Genomic DNA, 21,184 nt, shown 5'->3' with positions numbered 1-21,184 from the left:
AGCTGTTCCCTGGAACCCTTTGGGAATCCGTAGAGGCCTTTAATCTGTTCTTCCCCAGTAAGTCTTAAAAGACGAAGCCTTTGCACAGGAGGAGCGTCTGTATGCATTCTCTGCCTTAGCTTCCCTTGCTATGACTAACTGAAAAATGGCCCCTTCCCTCCAAAAGCAAAAAGGGGATGGGACCAGGGATCCTAACTATAATTGGCAGGTGGCTTACCCTATAAATGCAAATTATAACAGGAAACCCCCCTGCTGCAAAATCCCAAGCATGGGATTGCACACAAATATTTAAACACAGCAAATAAATCTGGAGCTCCTGAAACAGCTGTTCCAGAACAGGGGCAGGGAGGCAGAACGGATTAATAGAATTTCAATGGAATAAAGCATTTTCAGTTAAGAGCTCGCTCACAGAATGAATTAAACTCTTAAGTCAAGGTATCACTGTATTTGGATAGACATGGCTTTCCCTATTTGAGCCGAGTTTGGAGAAGTTCTGAAAGAGGTAAACAGAGGCTGGAGTGGAATGGGATTTCATAACCAAGTAATTGAATGAAATAAAAGATAACAGAATTGCACATAGCCTCAGAAGACATTAGGAAAAACAATGAAGAAGAGGAAATTATTTGAATAAAAATGAGGAACCAAAAAGAGAAATAATGAAACGTGGTATGCGACCTAAAATACTTTGTGACAGTGAAAGTATCGGCGGCTACAGTACAGCTAAAACACCCTTCTTGACCCTGGCATCTTCTAGATAAGTCAGACTGCAACACTTATAAAGCCCTGAAACATCTGGAAGGCAGCAAACTGGAGAAAGGCCAACCTAGAACAACCTCTTAGTGGGTTTTGAGCAAGAAAGTTTGTCTCTTTCAGAGTTGGCAGGATTCAAGATTAAGCATTGATTTCAAGACTTAAGACAGGACACCATGGTAGGCAGAATAAACATTTGAGTAAAATGACTAATAATCAGGACAACACAACTTTCTTTAACCCACAACCTTCTTACCAAAGCAAGAGTCTTGGTCCAAGTTCCAAACTTGGCACCTTGGCTCAACACTACGTGATCCTGGCAGTCATGGTTTGGTGAGACACCAGTACTATTTGGCAGTGAAGGCTGAAGGCCTTGTAAAGATACAACTCCCATGATTCCATAGTGCTGTTCAAGTGGTGCCAAACTGCATCAATTTTACAGTGCAGATGCACCTGAGATAAGATGCACCATTACTGTACCTGACTGTCCTTCAATGAATGCACACAGATGAGAAAATATTGACTTTGAATTTGGAAAGTAGGCCACAACCCCCAACATCTGAACTGCTTCTAAACTGTTTTAATTTTGCAGGTAAAATCCATAAATATAGGCCAATGTGACCAATTAGCATGTAGCATGATGATTTCCTGGGACCATTTGAATCACTCCATGTTGACAGGGACCCATTCTACCCTGCCATATAAAATCCAGATTATCTGCATTGAACTGAATTATCTAAAACCACTTCTATACATCTGTATAAAATCCAGATTATCTGCTTTGAACTTGATTATATGGCAGTGTAGATTCAGACAATCTAGTTCAAAGCAGATAATGTTGATTATCCACCTTTATATTCTGGATTATAATAATAATAATAAACTTTATTTGCACCCCACTACCATCTCCTCAAAGGACTCGGTATGGCTTACATGAGGCCAAGTCCAAAGTACATCAAACAAAGCATCAATAAACACAACATCAATAAACAATCAATAAAATACAAATATGGAGTTGGTTGAACCCAGGAGAGAAAAATCATATCTCATAATTACACCTGCTTATTTTCAGGTTTGTTTTGTGGGAGTGTAGAAGGGCCCTGAGTCTACACTCCCATATAATCCAGTTCAAAACATCTAATCTTGATTTTATACAGATGTGTAGAAGGGGCCTGGGGTGTATGGCTGTTTCAGACCATATAACTAAAAATGAAGATTATGGGACAAAAATAATGGAGAAAAGTAAATAATACCTCGAAGAAATAATGGAAATGCATATATAGTGACGATTTATAGATGTAATGTTACCTTTTTCTGGCTTTAGCCTATAAAGCCCTACATGGTTCCAGCCTATCTGCCATCTCTTGATCCACCAGGGCTTCTGAGGCCACATGGCATAAGTAAAAAGACTTCTAAAACACTAAACAAATTATCAACACCGAATTGAAATATTTAAGGCTTGCCTTTAAAAGCAGCTCTAAATGGGCTTTGGACTGCAGGTTTGAAATAAAGCTGCTTTCAAAACAGTCAAAACATACCCTTCTCTTACTAAGAGTCCAGGCCTACAACTCCCATCGGCCCTAGCCAGCAGGGGTGATGGCAAGGGACTGTGGGAATTGTAGTCCGGGAAACGTGGCGAATCCTGGCTTCCTCCCACAAAAACAAACCTGAAGATTGGCAGGTGTAATTATGAGATATGATTTTCCCTCCTGGGTTCAACCAACTCCATATGCGAAGGCTAGGTGCTGCAGACTCTATTTCAAAGGAAGGAATTGGCAAACACAACTCTTCCCCAAGAAAACCCTGCGTATACAGAAATACACATTGTGCTCCCGCTCTTTCTTTTCAATGACTACAAACCCCAGAATCCCTTCCCACTGCCCGTACTGGCTGAGGCTTCTGGGAAATGAAGTCCAAGGAGGCCTCTGGAAGGGGAAATGGCCCCCACTTCCGGTCTGAAACTAGAAAAAAAAACCAAGCGGGATTTGTGACCCTGTTCAAAGTGAGATTGGAGGGAGGATTAAGACACTGTTACACTACAACTCTCATCCGGCGTGGCCTGAAGGCTGGGAGTTGCAGCCCATGATCATCCAGAGAATCCTGGACCTGGCTGACAAATCCAAACAAATATGTTGTTTTTGTTTATAGAGCTTGGGCCCGCCCCCTTTCCATTAGCCACGCCCACTTCTCGTAGCCACGCCCCACCTAGACGCTGACTGACAAATTGTTGTTCGAAGAGCTCGGCCCCGGCCCGCCCCTTTTCGCTTAATCACGCCCCTTTCTCGTAGCCACGCCCCTCTTTGCCCTGACTGACAAACACATTGTTGTTGTTTGAAGAGCTTGGGTCCGGCCCCGCCCCCTTTTCGCGTAGCCACGCCCCCTCGGAGACGCGTCCCTATAAAGCGCGAGGCCGCCTCCCCCGAGAGGAAAGAGCGCTGAATTCGCAGTAGGATCGCCATGGCGCAAGTGGAAGTGTCCGCACCGCTCTCCCCGCTGAAAGGGGGACACTCCCCCGCAGGTGAGAAGGGGCAGGGCCACGGGGTGTGTCCGCACTGCGGAAAGAACGCAGTTTGACACCGCTTTAAACTGCCAGGGGGGCGGAGTCGCAGTTTAGAGAGGCACCAGCGTGCTTTGGCCTTGTGCAGAACTCGCAAAGCGCCCAGCGTGGCCTTGCACACAACTCCCCACACTTTTAACTGCCATGGAGCCGTGGCAGTTACAGCGGTGTCAAACCGCGTTCATTCCGCAGTGTGGATACACCCCAGGTTGAATGGAACTGCTTGGGGGCAGAAGTGTTTTGGAATATTTGCATCTATGTCATAGAATGTCTTAAGAGAAGGGAGCCAAGACTCAACTTGGAAATCAATTCCTGTACATCTTGGAAACATAACTTAAATATTATCCAGGCATGGGCAAACCTCGGCCCTCCAGGTGTTTTGGACTTCAACTCCTGGCTGTTAGGAATTGTGGGAGTTCAAGTCCAAAAGACCTCGAGGGCCAAAGTTTGCCCATGCCTGTGCTATCTCTTTTCCTCCTTCCTTCCTTCCCTCCCTCCATTCCCTTTTGTCCTTCCTTCCTTCTCTCTTAACTTCCTCCTTCCCTTCCATCCTTCCCTCCCTTTGTTACTTCCTTCCTTCTGTCTTACCTTCCTTACCTCCTTCCCTTCTCTTTCTCCTACCGGGCTTTCCTGCCACTCTTTCGTCCTTCCTTCCTTTCCTCTTTCCTCTCTCTCTCTCCTTCCTCCCTTCCTCCCTCCCTCCCTTTTGTCTTTCCTTCCTTTGCTCTTTCCTTCCCTTCTCTCCCTTTCTCCTTCATTCCTTCCTTCCTCCCTTTTGTCTTTCCTTCTTCCTCTTTCCTTCCCTTATCTCCCTCTTTCTCCTTCCTTCCACCCTTTTGTCCTTCCTTCCTTCCCTCTTTCCTTCCTCGCTCCCTCTTCTTCCTTCCCTTTTGTCTTTACTTCTCTCTTTCCTTTATCCTTCCCTTCCTTCCAGCCTTCTCTTTCTCTCTTTCCTTCTTCCTTCCTTCTCTTTTTCCTTCCTCCTTCTCTTCCTTCTTTCCTTCCTTTCCATCCTTCCCTCCCTTTTGTCTTTCCTTCCTTCTGTCTTTCCTTCCCTTCTCTCCCTCTTTCTCCTACCAGCCTTTCCTTCCATCCTTTCGTCCTTCCTTCCTTCCCTCTTTCCTTCCTCGCTCCCTTTTTCTCCCTTCCCTTTTGTCTTTACTTCCTTCTCTCTTTCCTTTATCCTTCCCTTCCTTCTAAGCTTCTCTCTCTCTCTCCCTTCCTTCTCTTTTTCTTTCCTCCTTCTCTTCCTCCCTTTTGTCTTTCCTTCTTCCTTCCCTTCTTTTCTTCAGTCCTCCTAGCAGGGAGTGCTAGCATGCATCCCCCAAGTTAGAAAGTTTGCCCTTGACCTGTGTCTGGCTGAGACATGAGCAAACTTTGGCCCTCAGGTGTTTTGGACTTTAACTCCCACAATTCCTAACAGCCAGTACACTGTTAGGAATTGTGGGAGTTGAAGTCCAAAACACCTGGAGGGCCCAAGTTTGCATTTGCCTGGGATAAAGGATGCTCAGTCCATAACAGTTGTGTTGCCCCATGTATTGCACTGCCCAGCATCCAGGTAGTCAAATGAGGCGTGATTTGGAAGAATGGTGCATTTGTTTTGTTTACATTGCTGCACCATTTCCTTTCTCAGCTTCCTTTCTTATTTCCTTCGCCATCTCCTCCCTGCTAACGTGGACAGAAAAGTTGGATATTACTGAGTGATCCAGCCGCTTTGAGTCTCCTTGTGGAGGGAAAAAGCAGGGTATAAATAAACAACATTGATGAACACTTGGGCAGTTTTGCAACAGATCTGGTGTGTTGTTCTTCTCCTAACTTTTTCCTTCCTAGAGAACTTTGGACAACACTCAGTTGCCTCCCCTTTGGAAGCTCCCCAAAGAAAGGGCTTGTTTATGTCTCGCTAGTGCCATAAAAGTGGGTTGCGTAACTCCCAGGACGAAAGGGAAGGGCATGGAGCCCAGCATCTGGATCCAGAGTATCCGGCACATTTTAACATTGTGAGGTTAAATGTGCTCGGTTAGTTAGTTACTCACTCTGCAGACCATTGAAATGTACCAGGCATCAACTTCAATGTAACACAAAGATGGAGTACTTTTGGCCCTTCAGTCACTCTATAAGTAGTATTTTCTCCTTGTTTTTTGATCACTGGCATTTTTATGGTATTGTAAAATGCCTCCCCGCTTTAAGCAGTGCCTAATTTCTCTACTCACGGCTCAACTGTTTTGGAACTGCTTAGGTTGACAGTAAGCTAGGCTTAACAGTCAGGTTCCCAATCTGACTCGGACTTTGAACTTGCCACCTTCCAGTCGGCAGTGATCTATTGCTGCAGGTGATTCACCCACTGTACTACAGCCCAGCCCAATTGTGTTGTTCTTAAGGTTCATAGAAACCTAGAGTTGGAAGAGACCACAAGGGCCGTCCTTTTCTAACTCCTGCTATGCAGGACACATAAGGATGTGAGCCACAATGAAAGTAATAATAGCAACAGCAGCAACTCCTATGATCCCTTGACACTGTCTACAGGGATGTAGCCAGAAAAATTGGGAGGGGGGGGGGTGTTGAAAATTTCAGGGAGGGGGGTGTTGAAACCTGCCTCCTAGCTCACTGAAGCAAAGAGCACAGCAGGGGGCAGAGCAGCCTTCAATAGCCTGCAGCTCCGCCCCTGTCAACCACCTCCACCAAGTCTGGCCTCCTTAATGAGAGCATTCAACACCACCACCCCCTCCAACTTGGTTGCTTCACTACATCGGCTATTGCTGCAAGTAATGACAATGTGAATAAATTATCAATATTTGCTTGAGATAGTGCTTGCAGTTCTGGAGGGACTCTTTAATTTTTTGCATCTCATAGACTTAGCAGGGGGATTTTAGTTAACCAGTTAAAATTCATGAGTAAAACAGGGGGTTTTTTTAACCTGAAAAATTTCAGGGGGGGGGGGTTGAACCCCCCGAAATTACTTGTGCTTTTATTACTTGTGCTTTCAAATTGTTTCCAACCTGTGACAAACCCAAGATTTGTCCAGAAGAGGTTTGTTCTTGTGCTTCCTCTGAGGCCGAGAGAGTGTAACTTGGCCAGGGGCACCCATTGCTTTCATAGCTCCCTGGTCTCCAGAGTCATAGTCCAAAACGCAAACCACTACACTTCATTCAGATTTTGCTATAGTTTTTCAATGAATATCTCATAAAGTCTCAACCAACTCAACATGTGCTATGAACTTCTTTGAGGAAGATGCTGTGCTACTTAATAAGTGTGTCCCTACTTCTCCCTAAAAATACCCAAATCTGACTTAATAACGAAGAATTCGAAATTGCCTTTAGAACTAGAAAAGCAAAAATGCTGATGAGTCATATAAGATATCTGGTCAAACAACACCAATAAAATTTTAACAAAGATGTGTATTAAAGGTTGAACCATTAACCTTGAGTTTATCTCATTCTGAAGGACACTTGGTATTTGGAAAGAGCACTTGCTTTCCTCCTCTTTGTGGAGCCTTTCATTTAACCCCTTAGTTTTCCCTACTCACAGCTGCAATGGAATAAATGCATATTCTAGATTTAATGTATGTACTATGTTATTTAGTCTGCATACTGTGTTTATTCTCCATACTATCTTATGTAGGCAACGTTATGTGGATTAAGAGAGAACTAAGGGGAGAAACTTTATTTCTGTCCTTTCCGCTGTGAAAAAGGAAAACGAAGGGGTTAAACTTTCTCCTTTATTGTAAAATAAGAGCAAGGGATACTTGATCCAGATGGGATACACAATTACATTTACTGAATTATTATTCTAATTTTTCTTTTTGGGGGGCTAAATTCTCCCAGCAGGAATTTAGTCATGGCAGATTTGGCAGGGAACCAGTTGTGGAAAAGTGCCTCCCTATCTATGTGTGGTGGACTTGACTCAATTAAGACAGAATCTTAATAGTATGTTTTCCTTTTGGGGAGTGATTGTTCTCTTTAGAGTGTTTTGACTTAATGGACACGAGTTGCCATCACGGCAGCCTCTCTTTTAAGAACAATAGTCTATATATTAGGCATGGACAAATTTTCTAACTTGGGGGCTGCATGGCAGGCCGAGGTGGGGTGGATAGGTCGGGAGGGAGGGGGTTCTCCCCAAGTCCCCTCCCTGCCCTTTCCTCCTCTTCCTCTTCTCTTTTGGAGGCCAGAAGTGAAGGAAAGACAGGAAATGTTTGGATCCCAAAGGGGTTAGCCTTAATCAGATAAGATGATCAACGGAAGACAAAAAGTGTATACATTAGACCTTGTATCGCCTACTCCTGGAAGAGACCCTCAAGGGTCATCCAGTCCAACATCCTGCCATGCAAGAAGGCACAATCAAAGCACTCCTGATAGACAGCCTCTGCAGAAAAGCCTCCAGAGAAGGAGACTCCACCATACTCCCAGGCAGCCTATGCCACTCTCCAACAGCTCTTACTCTCAGAAATTTCTTCCTAACCTTTTCACTCTTTTCCTGCCATTTGAAACCATTGCCCCCTTGTGCCCTGGTCTCTAGAGCAGCAGAAAGTCAGTCCCCCCCCCCCCTCAATGGGACATTCTTTTAAATCTTGAAACATGAGTCTCGTGTTCCCTCTCAACCATCTCTTCTCCCAGCTAAACATCCCCAAATAGGAAGGAAAAAAAGAAGGGAGGTAGAGAAGGAAGGAAAGGTGGAAGGGAATTAAGGGAGGGAGGAAAGAAAGAAGGACGGAAGGACAAAAGGGAAGGAAGGAGAAAGAGAGAGGGAAGGAAGGACGAAAGTGTGGAAGGGAAGGAGGGAGGGAGAAAGAGGGAGGTAGGGAAGGAAGGAGGGAAGGATAGGAGGGAGGAAAGAGAAGGAAAGAAAGATAGGATGGTGTGAAAGAAGAGGGCCTGAGAAAAGAGCCCGAGAAGCTTCATCCGGCCCCTGGGCTTGGGTTTGCCCATGCCTGCTATAGATCTTGCTTCTTATTATGGATATTATGTATAGTAGTGATGCTATCTATACTTCCACATTTGTGAGTTTGGCATTTGCATATGTGATTATTCATGGATTTAGTTCAAATAACGGCGCTCCATGCAGTCATGCTGGCTACATGACCTTGGAGGTGTCTATGGACGCCAGCTCTTTGGCTTAGAAATGGAGATGAGCACCACACCCCAGAGTCGGACACGACTGGACGTCATGTCAGGGGAAAACCTTTACCTACCTAACTATTCTGTCTAGGTATCCCAGTGCAACTCCATGGTATATTTCCACTGGATGTTGCCCATATTGTTACACAAGAAAACCTAGAGATTCTTGGAAAGGTGTTCTCTGAGGTTGGATCTAAACGGCTATGTAATGCTGTTTGGGACTGCATTATATGGTCAGTGTGGACCCATATTCCGTTTAAGTGCATTATATGGGTCCAAACTGCATTATATGGCAGTATAGATCCAGCCTGAGGCCAAAAAGCTTTTTTTAATTAACAGTTTTCCACATCCAGGGGGGTATTGCACCCCTAACCCTATTGTATGTGGAGGGCTGACTGTATATCTTAAATATTGTCCTAGTTCATTTTTCCCCTTGGTGCTGTAGCTACTGTGACTATCATGAAAACCACTGTGGTTCACGAGGTTGTAGAAAGATTATAAAATGTATTTAGATACCAAGCTGAACTTCATATGGGTGTAATTGTAAACAAAGCAAGATAGGAAATCAAATCCTGTTTGGAAGCAGTGGAACTGTTTCACAACTTTTTGACTCGCACTGAGTAGGCTATGCCACCTTGTTTCTACACCTCCTACACTTTGTGTGTGAGAATGTGTCGTCCATAACCAATCAACTTGTTCACAAATTGAACCAGGGTACAGATGTGCCTTAAAAATTAGAGAATTCAATCTAGGTTCTGTTTTCCTATTTAAATAGCATTAGTTATTTTCCCCCCCAGTATCTTTATGCTGTGCAAGGGTAATGTATTTAGACAGTTTTTCTGAAGTATTTCTGCATGGTTCTGAAGACGAATTTGTCTGACATTGCTCAACATTGAAACTGTTGCTGCTGCTTTAATTGGTGCTAATTGGTTTTCAGATTGACAGGCATGTTAACAGAACATAATTACTTGGTAGGACATATCTGAATATCGGCATTCTCACTGCTATCACAAGAAGTACCTTTTCAAGTTTCTGCATTATCTTGGTTGGATACATTCAGTGCTGTTTGTCATGGAGTTTGTTCACATCTGAGAAGACGGCAAGAGGTGTCAACTTGAAAGCTACATCTAGAAAACAAAATTCTCATTACAACTCGTATTACTGCAAGGCAGCGGCCTTGATAGGATTGTGCAGGGAAGGGGGATGTGAAAGAGATGTGATAGCCGTGACTAAATGTATTGTGAACAGGTCAACCAACACTTAATATGGCTGTAACAAAAATGGACAAATGTCCTTTCATGAAATCAAAAGAGAGAGTGTTAAGAGTGATTGTGAATGTGGCCTCATGTCCATTGTACATGAGGACCTAAATTCAGTTGCTAATCCCTACTAGAAGATAACTGCTGAAGCAAGTCAATGCTTTGGCAAATCCCATTGATTCAATGGAGTAATCTAGTTGGGACTAGCAATAGGGTTCATGTCCAAATTCCAGCATCAGGATTTTGTTTTGGCATCTCCATGTAAGTCTTGTAAAAAGCCCTGCCTGAAGCCTATTAACTCAGTCTCATTGACTCAGCCTATGGGCAGTTTCTTACATTCTAAAGTACAGCCTGCCCTTCACATTTGCTAGGGACTCGGGGTCTACAGATATTTACAGAACATTTTAAATCAAATCTGCAAGTAATAAAATCCACAAAACATGTGTGATGATTATAAAATAAGGTAAAGGTTTCTCCTAACATTAAGTCTAATCGTGTCCGAGTCCAGGGGGTTGTACTCATCTCCATTTCTAAGCCGTAGAGCCAGCATTGTCCGTAGGCACCTCCTAGGTAATGTGGCTGGCATGGCCACATGGAGAGCCGTTACCTTCCCTCAGAAGCAGTACCTATTGATCTACTTATATTTGCATGTTTTTGAACTGCTAGGTTGACAGAAGCTGGGCCTAACAGTGGGAGTTCATTCCCCTGCCTGGATTCGAACCACCGACCTTTTGGCCAAGTTCAGCAGCTCAGCGGTTTAACCCACTGTGCCACCAGGGACTATAGTAATGATTATAGTTATACATTAAATATGAAGGAGGTTACTTTTGAACTAAAGCTAGTTTTTGTACATATTTCTGAATGCGTATTCAGCAGAATTATTCCTGTTTTGACTTCGAACAAAGCAGTTACTCATGAAAACACACTTGTAATGCACAATCTCACCATTTTTCTCTGCAGTCAAAGCTGGAGGTATGAGAGTTTCCAAGAAGGTGGAAAATGCACCTGCGGAAAAGAAATCCAAATTGTCTGGGAAGGAGAAGACAAAGTATGTGCACTTTTATGTGTGTCTCATTATGTTTCTGAGGTTTTGGTGTGTGCAGAGCAGAGGGATACTAATATTGAGTGCTATAGTTAAAAACAATACTAAAACAGCAAACCAGTGGAAGTAATGTCAAGGAAACCAGAAAGAAAATGAATCGGAACACGTTAAGTATGAAAAAACTGCATGTTGGGTGTTTTTATTTTTTTAATATCCAGAGTGCGAGAGATGCTCACAGTTCAACAGTTTAGCCAGAGAGAGTGGCCAGTGGTTGTATTGCAGTAGGAAATAAAACTGGGACAAGTGCCACTCTATATAGCACAGTGGAGGAGTTAATAGGGAATCATAATTTAGCTGGGTTATTGCTGCCAAGAACTATTCCCTGTGTCTCAGCTTAACAAACAAGTTCAGTGAGTATGATAGTCAGGTGTCTTAAGGACACCTAGGAGTAGGAAGGATATGGATCGCTTGGGCATAAACATAGTGCACCATGAGTGATCCACCATATTTAATACACCCTTCACTTTAAGTCTCTCATTTTGTGAGAGGCAGAAAATCCCACATTATCTGAGTGTGGACTCAGATAACCCAATTCAAAGCAGATATGGGATTTTCTAGTTTGATATTTGGGATATAGGGCTGTGTGGAAGGGCCCAAAGAGAAGTCAGTGTAAAGGGATAATTTTTATAATAAAGTTTTGTAACCTCATTTACTTTCACTTAAAGAACTCACCAGCATAGAAGTGCTCCACAAATCCATAAATAATGAAAGAAATTGTGTTGTCGAAGGCTTTTGTGGCTGAAATCACTGGGTTGCTGTGAGTTTTCCGGGCTGTATGGCCATGTTCCAGAAGCCTTCTCTCCTGACGTTTTGCCCACATCTATGACAGACATCCTCACACAATCTCTGAGGATGCCTGCCGTAGATGTGGGCAAAACATCAGAAGAGAATGCTTCTGGAACATGGCCATACAGCCAGGAAAACTCTCAGCAACCCAATAAAGAACTTGTTTATTGTGGCTGAGTCTTTTGAAAGAAAATTATGTTGGAGCTGTAGGACTGTAATAGCTTGAGAATTCAGATCCACATTATGATAGCTAGTTTGTGTTAAAAGACATGACCTTTAATTTCTCTGAGATTTAAGGGAGAGCAAGTTCAGGCAAGACTATGCAAAGCTGTAAAGATGGTAAGACGGTGGTGGAACAAATCACTGCCCTTGTTATTCACAAAATTAATACCAACATTAAATGAACTGGCGTGAAAGATCTGGGTGAAAAACTTAGTATTCTGGTATATGAATGCCAGATGATAAAGTGACTGCAACCTTTGGGGAAATAGATGAAAGCTGCCACCTTCTTCAAATTAATTGATTTGGTTTGCTCAAAACCATTCCTACTAGCACAAGTGTAAGAGCAATGCAGAGAAGTGTTTCTCAGACTGTCTGATGTGATGACTAATAATTATTCTTTTCCAGTGGGCCAGGACCAGCACCATATTTTACCCATGAGCTACATTTCTTTCTTCTACAGAAAATAATATCCATGGGATGTGACAAAATGGATGCATAGCCAACTAGAATACAGTAGTATTGCTGTTGTAATCATCTAATTCTTCATAGAGAAGGCATTCATAGTTTGATATTTTTCTTCATTTTCTTTCAAGGGGCCATCTCTCATCTTCTGCAGGAAACACCACGCCCAGGTATGTGACATTCATTTCACTATAAGAGGTTTTGTTTTTGTGGTGAAGTCACTGAAGTTGCAGCACAGTTCCACAGGGAATGAGTAGTTTCAAAGGTTTTTAAATGCAGACTTTATGAAGACAGTTGGTAGGAGGGTCAACAGGGAGTGGAAGGATTTTTCATTTGCAAAAGGTTTAAGGGGAAATATTATTTATAGTTTTACATCCCTTTACACACCGTAAATCTAAGATCATTTGATCTGCACATGTTCTGGAGTTACCTGCCACAATGTGTGAAATGCATAGTATGATATTAGGCTCTTAGTAATCTCAGGGTGTCCTCCCAGGATGCAATGCCTGTTAAATATGCCAGCATGTACTCCATGTTGTGGCAAATTTTACCAATCAAGCACACTTAAATTATTATTCTTGCTCAGAAAGGTCACTTACACACAGATTCAACTCATGGCTCCTCTTCTTTTTCTTCTTTTCTCTTTCTTCCTTCTTCTTCTTTCTTCTTTCTTTCTTCCTTCTTTCTTCCTTCTTCCTTCCTTCTTCCTTCCTTCTTCCTTCCTTCTTCCTTCCTTCTTCTTTTTGAGTTCCACTTCATTTTGGCATCACCTGTTAAAGATCTAAAGTCTTGTGGTTTCAATTTTGCTGAAACTGCAAAGAATTTCAAATTGCTAGGTTGCAGTGTTTCCACCCGGTCCTACAGTAGCTCCACCCTGAAATTCTGGAATTCACTTTTAACTCGATTCTTCATGCTTTTGGCATCGAGGGAGATTCTCAAGTAACCTGACACTTTGCCAGATCCCTTTGAACCTGGCTCAGGGAATCAAAATCGGTTGGGGCCATGTTCTTGCAGAACATTTGTAGTGAAGTCCCAAAAATAATTTAATCCATAATAATAATGTTTTGCCAGAAAGTATAAATGCAACTAAAATGACTTTGGAAAGTTTAAATGATGGGTGAGTGATGGAATGATAAAACTCATTACCAGACTCATTCCTTCAAAAGTCATTGTTTACAAATGTTGTTCACATCTCAGTTCCCGGCTTTGGAACTCTTTGCCAAGGGAGATTAGACTGACACCTACCCTGTCCATCTTTCATAAGGACCCAAAAATGTGGATGTTCCACTGTGCCTTTGACTAAACTATTCACCAGATAATTGGCCAAAACTTACAAAATTTCCTGCACTTTAGTACGGCCCTCCGCCCTATAATCCTGACATTTTAATTGCCAAAGGACATTACTCTCCCAGCCCTACCTGTATTGAATTTTGCACCTTCCCTTAGCCCTATCCAGAAACTATTGCACCAACTCTGACCCCTCCAAAATCGGCGCTTAATACTGTTCAGCCATTGAGTTGTTTTTATGATACTATGTTCTGTTAATGTGATGTGTTAATTTTATCTCGTTTTGTTGATTTTATTTTATTGCATTTGATTGTGTTATATTTTAATCTGTGCTTTTGGGGCTTGTCTCCTTGTAAGCTTCGGGGAGATGGAGGCGGGGTATAAAAATAAAGTTGTTGTTGTTGTTGTTGTTGTTGTTATGCTGTTAGCTGTATTCTGGATAATTGAGTGATGCTGCTCAGTATTATTGTTTTCTCTCTTGGTTGAGGGAGGAGCTGCCACTTGCTCTCTATAGAGCTGCAGTACCAGTTCCTCCCCTGCAAACTCTCCTGCCAAACATCTGTTTGTCTCGCCTTTTCACCTCACGTTGTACGCCAAGTTGAACATGAGTCAACAGTGTGATGGAGCAGCTCAAAAAAGCCAATGCAATTCAAGTCTGCATCAATAGAAGTATAGTGTCTAGATCAGTGGTTCCCCCAACCTGTGGTCTGTGGACCACCAATGGTCTGCAAGAACTAAAATATGGTCTGTGGTCTCACCATTACTACACCACTGCAATGAGAGTGTCTGGTCTTGCAAAACCCTCTTATAGTGCCAAGGCTTATTAAAAAGGAATTTTTTTTAGTGGGCGAGCAGAGGACGGCTACTGGATGGCATATGTTCTGTATCAGAAACTAGAGCTGATGTGATCTATCCAATGCAATTTTCTGAACCAGTACCCCAAATAACCAAAACGAATCTAAAGTTGACCAAAAACCGATTTATAACCCTTTTGATACTAATGTTGGAGAGTGGTCCCTGGTCAAAGTGGTCCCTGGTCAAGTGGTCCCTGGTCAAAAAAAGGTTTGGAACCACTGGTCTAGATCAAGAGAAGTCATAGTCCTACTCTATTCTGCTTTGGTCAGATCTCACCTGGAATAATGTGTCCAGTTCTGGGCGCTGCAATTCAAGAAAAATATTGATAACCTAGAACATATTCATTGAAGGCCAACCAAAACAATCAAAAGTTTGGAAATCATGCTCTATGAGGAGTTACTGAGGGAGCTGAGTATGTTTAAGCTGGAGAAGAGCAGGGGACATGAAATGATGTCATGCTGAGGAGAGTTCAAGCTTGTTTTGTGCTTTCTGGAGTCCAAGACACAATGGAGCAACAGATTGAAATTGTAGGAAAAGAGATTCCACCTAAACACTAGAAAGAATTTCCTGACAGTAAGAAGCTGTTTGTCAGTAGAAGGACATGCCGCCTGGGAGTGTGGTGAAGTCTCCTTCCCTGAGGGTTTTTAAGTAGAGGCTGAATAGCCATCTCTTGTGGTGCTTTGTGTTTTCCTGCATTGGACTGGAGGGCTCTTCTACTCTCTCTCAACTCTACGATTCTATAAAAAGAAAATTCCTGAATCATTTGCTTTTCCTTTTTAAATGTATATTCCATTTTTCTTCTCAGGGGCCAAAGCAATGTAGTTTTCTTTCTCCTGCCCCTTTTATTTTGAGAGCAGTACTTTAAGGTGGGTCATGCTAAAAAGGCATGGATTGTTCTAAGCTCATTTTGTGAGTTGGCTTGCTTGCTTCTGAATAGACATGTATGGGGTTGTACTATAAATAAACCACAACTGCTCCTGTAGAGAGTTATGGCAAAGGTGGAATAGTTTAGCAAAAGTTTCTGTGCTACTTGACATTGATAGTGCACAAGATCTGTTCTTGTTTTGAAAGAGGATGCCTGGAGAACTGCAAGTGTGCTTTGTAAAATTCTTTGGCAGTCTAAGCTAACAGTGCTAAAAAGGTCTTTTTATTTTCCTCTGAGGCAAATGTTTATCTGAGGTAAAACCTCTCACACAAGAATAACTATTGTGGTCTACCTCTCACCATGAAAACATTATTCCTGGAGCTGAGGTCATTCATTTCCTTTGCACAAAACTGCAAGCCTGTTAAATACGTTATTCCCATTAGGCAGTGGCTATTAAAATGGGGAAATTTGGTAAAGATATGCCGACTAAAATCTGTCAATGGCTCAACATTAGCTTCGCACAACTAAAAGGAACAGCTCATACTATCTGTTCCTATTAGATAAGAGCTGGAGACCTGCTGTCCTCTTGTGTTCAAGACACTAGGTCAACCAAACCTTAGGTCCATCTTTCAGCAACATATGAGAACTAGGCATCATTAGGTAGAAACTAGAAAGATTAGAAAAAAATTAGGAACAGTACACAAACTACTTGGAATTCTTACATACTTGTAGATTTTTCTATATCATGCCCATGATAAATATGTGTTTGAAATATGGGTGATGCATCCAGGGCATTTTACTTCTTGGTTCACTTAAATAACCTGGTGTATACCTTGATTGTCCTTCAGAGAAGCATAGAATCTGTTACCCAGTCCCTCCTGTCACTGGTGTGCCTTCTGAGTCGACAGGATACACCATCCTTTCCCAACATGACACTGTCAATCTATTTGGGACTACAGCTCTCTTTCACCCCATCCAGCATATTCTATCATGAGGGATGATCACAGTTATAGTCCAAAATATCAGGACATCTTGTAGAAGGCTGGAATAGCCAAAATGTACTTGAAGATGACTGATCAAAGAAATTTCATCTAGCAAAAGCATGTGATTGGTTGTTCCTAGTAAGGATGAATTCAGACTCATGATACAGGTTGAGTATCCCTTTTCTGAAATACTTGAGACTAGATTTGTTTGGATTACAGAATATCTGTATTTACATATATGTACATAATGAGATATCTTTGAGATGGTACTCAAATCTCAATATGAAATTCATTTGTGCTTCATATCAACCTTATACCCATAACACCAATGTGATTTTATGCAATATTTTCAGGAAACCTATGCACGAAACAAAGTTTGTGTACACTGAACCATCAAGCTTCAAAGTTGTTGCTATCTTAGCCACTCCTGTTGACAGTTTGGATTTTAGAATTCCAGCTAAGAAATGTTCAACATGTAATGACATTGGAAAAGAGTGGAATTAATTCTTTGCTCCCGTCATAGCCCACTCTTGATTGAGGGACCCTCTCAAGTAGCTGCAGTATAATAAACAAGGACCAAGACCACAAGAGCTGATCTATCTTGCCCCTAAATTGATCTATAGAGCAAAGTGGAAGTAAGCACAATCAGCCCTCCATAGGACCTCCATGACAGTAAGGAAAGAAAGAAAACTGAGAGAACATCTTTCTAGGCTTTCTGTGTCTTCCAGCATGACTTATGGTCAATGCCCATTTGAAGCTGGACAAAGAATTGTGTTGGAGGAGCTGGAGATTCCAGAGAAGTGCTCTGTCTAGAAATCTCTAGGCCCGGCAACATGACCAAAGGAAGATAAGCATAGAGTCACACTGGGGGACCCAGAAGAGACCATCTTAATTGAATCTATTAATAATCAAATCCACAAAAGTCAAAACTCCAAGCAATGAGGAATTACTGCACCACGCATATTAGGGGTCAATATGAATGGTATTATGATTGCCCAGACCCTGATTAACATCTTTGTTGTTGTTTTTGCTTCACAGCTCTGTGAATGTCCTAAAAATGCAGAGTATGGGTGTCTTGTTGGCTGACACACTGGAGAAAGTAAGTTTCTTATATATAGAAGCAATACTTGAAATACCATTTCAGGAGAAGTAGACACGTTGATCTGTAGCAAGAGCAACAAAGAATCTTGGGGTATCTTAATAAAACCTGCTGTCCGAAGAGTTTTCTGGACTACATCTTGAAGTGATATTCTCCAGTGGCAGATGAATGAAGTGCATGGAACTGGAGGGGAGGTGGATATATGGAGCCAAAGAGGTTAAGTCCATGACCATTACATATAAAGCAAAGATCTGTGGAACAGCAGCAAGTAATGGTACACGGTACAGACATGTCTCAAAGCCAAGAGTTGTGTGTACCTTTTTCCTTTCATGGCCTCTTATATTCCATTCAAACCAGAGCAACTAGAAAATATTCTGCAGGTGTAGAACATGTAGAGCACAGCTGGAATAGTGCCAGAAATATTGCAAGTCTTATCTTGATATAAATCTTTCATTTGGCGTCACTTTTGTCTCCCCCTCTCACTCTCCCTGTCTGTGTGTGTGTGTTACAGAATTACAGATATGTTGGGGGGGGGGGGTCAGCCTTTCCTCCATTCCTTTCTCCAGCAGCAATTCAAGATCCCCTGTGGCACCTTGAGAAACCAAGAGTCTCATTCCATAAGCTTTAATGTACTTGATGTGCTTTAATGTAACTTACATACACCTACCAACAGAAAACACCGTCTCCTGGATTGGACTGAAGTGCATTAAGTCTGATGGAATGAGAGTGTTGGTCTCTTAAGGTGCTGCAGAGGATCTTGAATGGCTGTTGAAATGAAAGTGCAGAGGAAGGAAAATCAAGGACTGACCGTCCTATCGATAATTCTCTACTTTGTGACTGAAGGGACTGGCAGAAAGAATGCAATGTTTCCTCTGACTGCAAAACACTGGAATGCTGCTTCATTGGATGTGGAGAACATGCTGGGACACAACTCTTAGCAATTCTGGTGCTGTTCAAACTGTGTGCTTCATTTTGCACATCTGCAGAATATTTCCTTGTTGCTCAGTAGGAATAAATCGAACTAATCCTCGTGTGTTACCTGAAGCTTTGAGATTCTTTTCTTTTTTTTCTTTTTTTTTTGAGATTCTGAAACATGAATTAATTTGACTCCTTACTACAAACAGCAAATGCTGCTCCCCTTCTCTTCCCTGCCAGCTAAACCCTTTCCCCTTGCCGCTCACTGGCTTTCTTGTATTTATAGTAATGAGGGCGAGAGGTGTTTTCAATTTCAGAGTGAGTGACCGTTCAGAAGGCACAATCTGAAGGTGGAATCTCTGTGAATAGCTGTTAGTGTTTTAGGACTGATCAATAGAAGAAATTATCCCTCTAATAACAGGGTGAAAAGCGTTTGAATTCAAAGGAAGTTCAATTGATTGTATTTGTTTTTGGTACTTTTCCCATTATACAGAAATCATAAATACACTCACAACACCACCAGAGCTCTCTGATCTTGAAAGCTAAGCATGGCCAGGCCTGGTTGGTACTTGTAAGGGAAACTATCACAGAATATTGGCTCAATGCTATGGAATCATGGCATTTGCAGTTTGATGAGGTGCCAGCGAAGGTGCAGAGAAGACTAAAGACCCTGTAAAACTGCAACTCCCATGAATCTGTCACACTGAGCCACATCAGTTAAAGTGGCATTAAACGACAATAATTCTAGAATGTAGAATTAGAAGTATATTTCCTGGAAAAACTGATTTCCCATTACTAGACCACTCACTTTGGACTTTCTAGAGCAACCTGTGATCTCCAGGTGTTTTGGACTTCACACCAGCTTTGGACCAACTTGACCATTGGACAATCTGGTCAGGGCTTCTGGAAATTGGAGTCCCAAACATCTGGAGAACCAGAGGTTGTTCTAGGAGCCTGGTTCTCAACCTGTGGATCCCCAGATGTTTTCAGCTGTCAACTCCCAGAAATCCTAACATCTGATAAATTGCCTGGGATTTCTGGGAGTTGTAGGCCAAAACACCTATGGACCCACAGGTTGAGAACCACTGCTCTAGGACAGTGTTTCTCAAACTCTGCCCTTCCAGGTGTTTTGGACTTAAGCTCCCACAATTCCAAACAGCTGGTAAACTGGCTGGGAGTTCTCGAACAGTATTTCTCAACCTGTGGGTCCCCAGGTGTTTTGGCCTACAACTCCCAGAAATCCCAGTCAGTTTACCAGCTGTTAGAATTTCTGGGAGTTGAAGGCCAAAACACCTGGGGACCCACAGGTTGAGAACCACTGTTTTAGAAGCTGAAGTCCAAAGCACCTGGAGAACCACAGGTCATGGAGGCCCACTCTAGGGTATAGCTTGAGATGCAGGTAGATTGTTCCCGTACACCTGAAAGGCTAGGGGAAAAAATCCATGGATATTGAAAGGCTGTATACTTGGGAGTGTCAAGGCAAGAACTATGCCATGTATTCGCTCCAATTTGTTGACAGTGTGGAACGGGAGTAAACATTGGAAAACACTAGTTTGGCAGCTATTCTCCTGCCCTGTTAGCCTTGCTCTATCAGGAAAGGTGGTTATGAAACAAGAACACCTGAGACAGGGAGAATTAGGCAGAAGACACCACCACATGCCTACATTCATAATCATCTGATGTTTCCCATCCCTGCGTTATTCAAAGGAACAAAATGTTCCCTCTGCGTGGGAGGTATGTTTGTTGCACTTTTTCATTCTGTATTTACATTCTGTCTATCAATCTGTTTGCCGCTTGATTCTCCCACTGCTGCTGGCATTGTTCTCTCTTCATGGGGCTATTTACCTAACAGTGTTTATCTAGAAATGGTAATGTCTTCAGTGATTCCATCAGTGTTCAAAAAATTGAATACAAACTGATAAATAAACATATTTTGCCAGGTTGGATTTTAATGTTGATAGTTGGTACTTGGGTATTCTTCCATTAAGATTCTCGCTGCTTCTTCTTCTTTTTTTTAACTTTACAGTTTGCACATAAACTTCCGCCAGCTGCCTCACAAGTAGCGCATCAAAAGCCCCGACCCACGGTGGAGAAGACTATATTGCCCAAAAGGATGTACATTATTCAGCAGCCTTCGAAATGTTAAAAAGATGGAGAATAAAATATTCATATAGTTGACAGACTTGCTCATAACGAAACAGTACTTAGCTAAGCAAGCAGTCAATGGACCAAATGCTTGAAGCAGTTTCTCCTTTGTATTTTTCTTGCAATAAAATTGCATATTCACTTGTTTTCACTGAAAATATTTTTTCATACTTTTTATTGGCCATAAGATTCGTTATTTTAAGACTCTCAAACCACCTTATTATAGCAGTCAGAGCTTAGAATAGATAAGCAATTTCTTTAAGTCCTATTTTTGTAAACGGAGAGAATTGTGTGGCTCTTCATTCATACTGCAAAAGAAAAGATTGCCCACTTGAAAATATGCAAAATTTTTCCAACCTCTAGTGAAATATGTAAACTCGTTAGGTGTATAAATAAAATATATCTTTCCTGGACAATGTAATTGTTGTGCTAAGATTCAGGCTTGTTTTGGAAAAACCCATCTTCTGACTGTAAGCACCATGGCATTAGATCTATTGACTTAAGTCTATTACTGTATTTAATTTTCCTTTTCTTCTGTTGTGATTAAGTATTTCCCAAGTTAATCCCTACATTTAATCAGGGCTTTTGCTATATGTTATACTATATACCTAAGTGGTTATCTTCAGATGCTTTTATAATGCTGTACTGTTTGGGATTCCAACAGGATGAAAAAAGATAAAAAGGAGACCATAAAGGACTTACTCCAAATTCCATGTGCTTACAAGGCAACATTTATTTTCTATACTGTAATGGGCAATAAATAACGTAATATATAATTTGGGGTTG

General features: G+C 42.0%; 1 protein-coding gene across 1 annotated transcript; it reads left to right on the top strand.

The window, feature by feature from the left end:
- The first annotated feature begins 3,125 nt into the window (after positions 1-3,125).
- On the top strand, positions 3,126-21,174 carry DAPL1 (death associated protein like 1). The gene is made up of 5 exons (XM_060777370.2): positions 3,126-3,268; positions 10,638-10,725; positions 12,381-12,419; positions 17,278-17,338; positions 20,280-21,174. Exons 1-5 carry the CDS (start codon positions 3,208-3,210, stop codon positions 20,397-20,399), a joined length of 369 nt encoding a protein of 122 aa, XP_060633353.2. The 5' UTR covers positions 3,126-3,207; the 3' UTR covers positions 20,400-21,174.
- The last annotated feature ends 10 nt before the right edge of the window (positions 21,175-21,184 follow it).

This window comes from Anolis sagrei, chromosome 1 (genome assembly GCF_037176765.1).
Source record: "Anolis sagrei isolate rAnoSag1 chromosome 1, rAnoSag1.mat, whole genome shotgun sequence".
Taxonomy (NCBI): domain Eukaryota; kingdom Metazoa; phylum Chordata; class Lepidosauria; order Squamata; family Dactyloidae; genus Anolis; species Anolis sagrei.
Note: the sequence above shows the minus strand (reverse complement) of the source record. Positions and strands in the feature narration are given on the sequence as shown.

Excerpts from the sequence above, each read along its gene's own strand:
- DAPL1 (XM_060777370.2), top strand. The coding sequence starts at position 3,208 with ATGGCGCAAGTGGAAGTGTCCGCACCGCTCTCCCCGCTGAAAGGGGGA. Across the intron at positions 3,269-10,637 it reads AGGGGGACACTCCCCCGCAG|TCAAAGCTGGAGGTATGAGA; the intron begins GTGAGAAGGGGC and ends TTTTCTCTGCAG. Across the intron at positions 10,726-12,380 it reads TCTGGGAAGGAGAAGACAAA|GGGCCATCTCTCATCTTCTG; the intron begins GTATGTGCACTT and ends TTTTCTTTCAAG.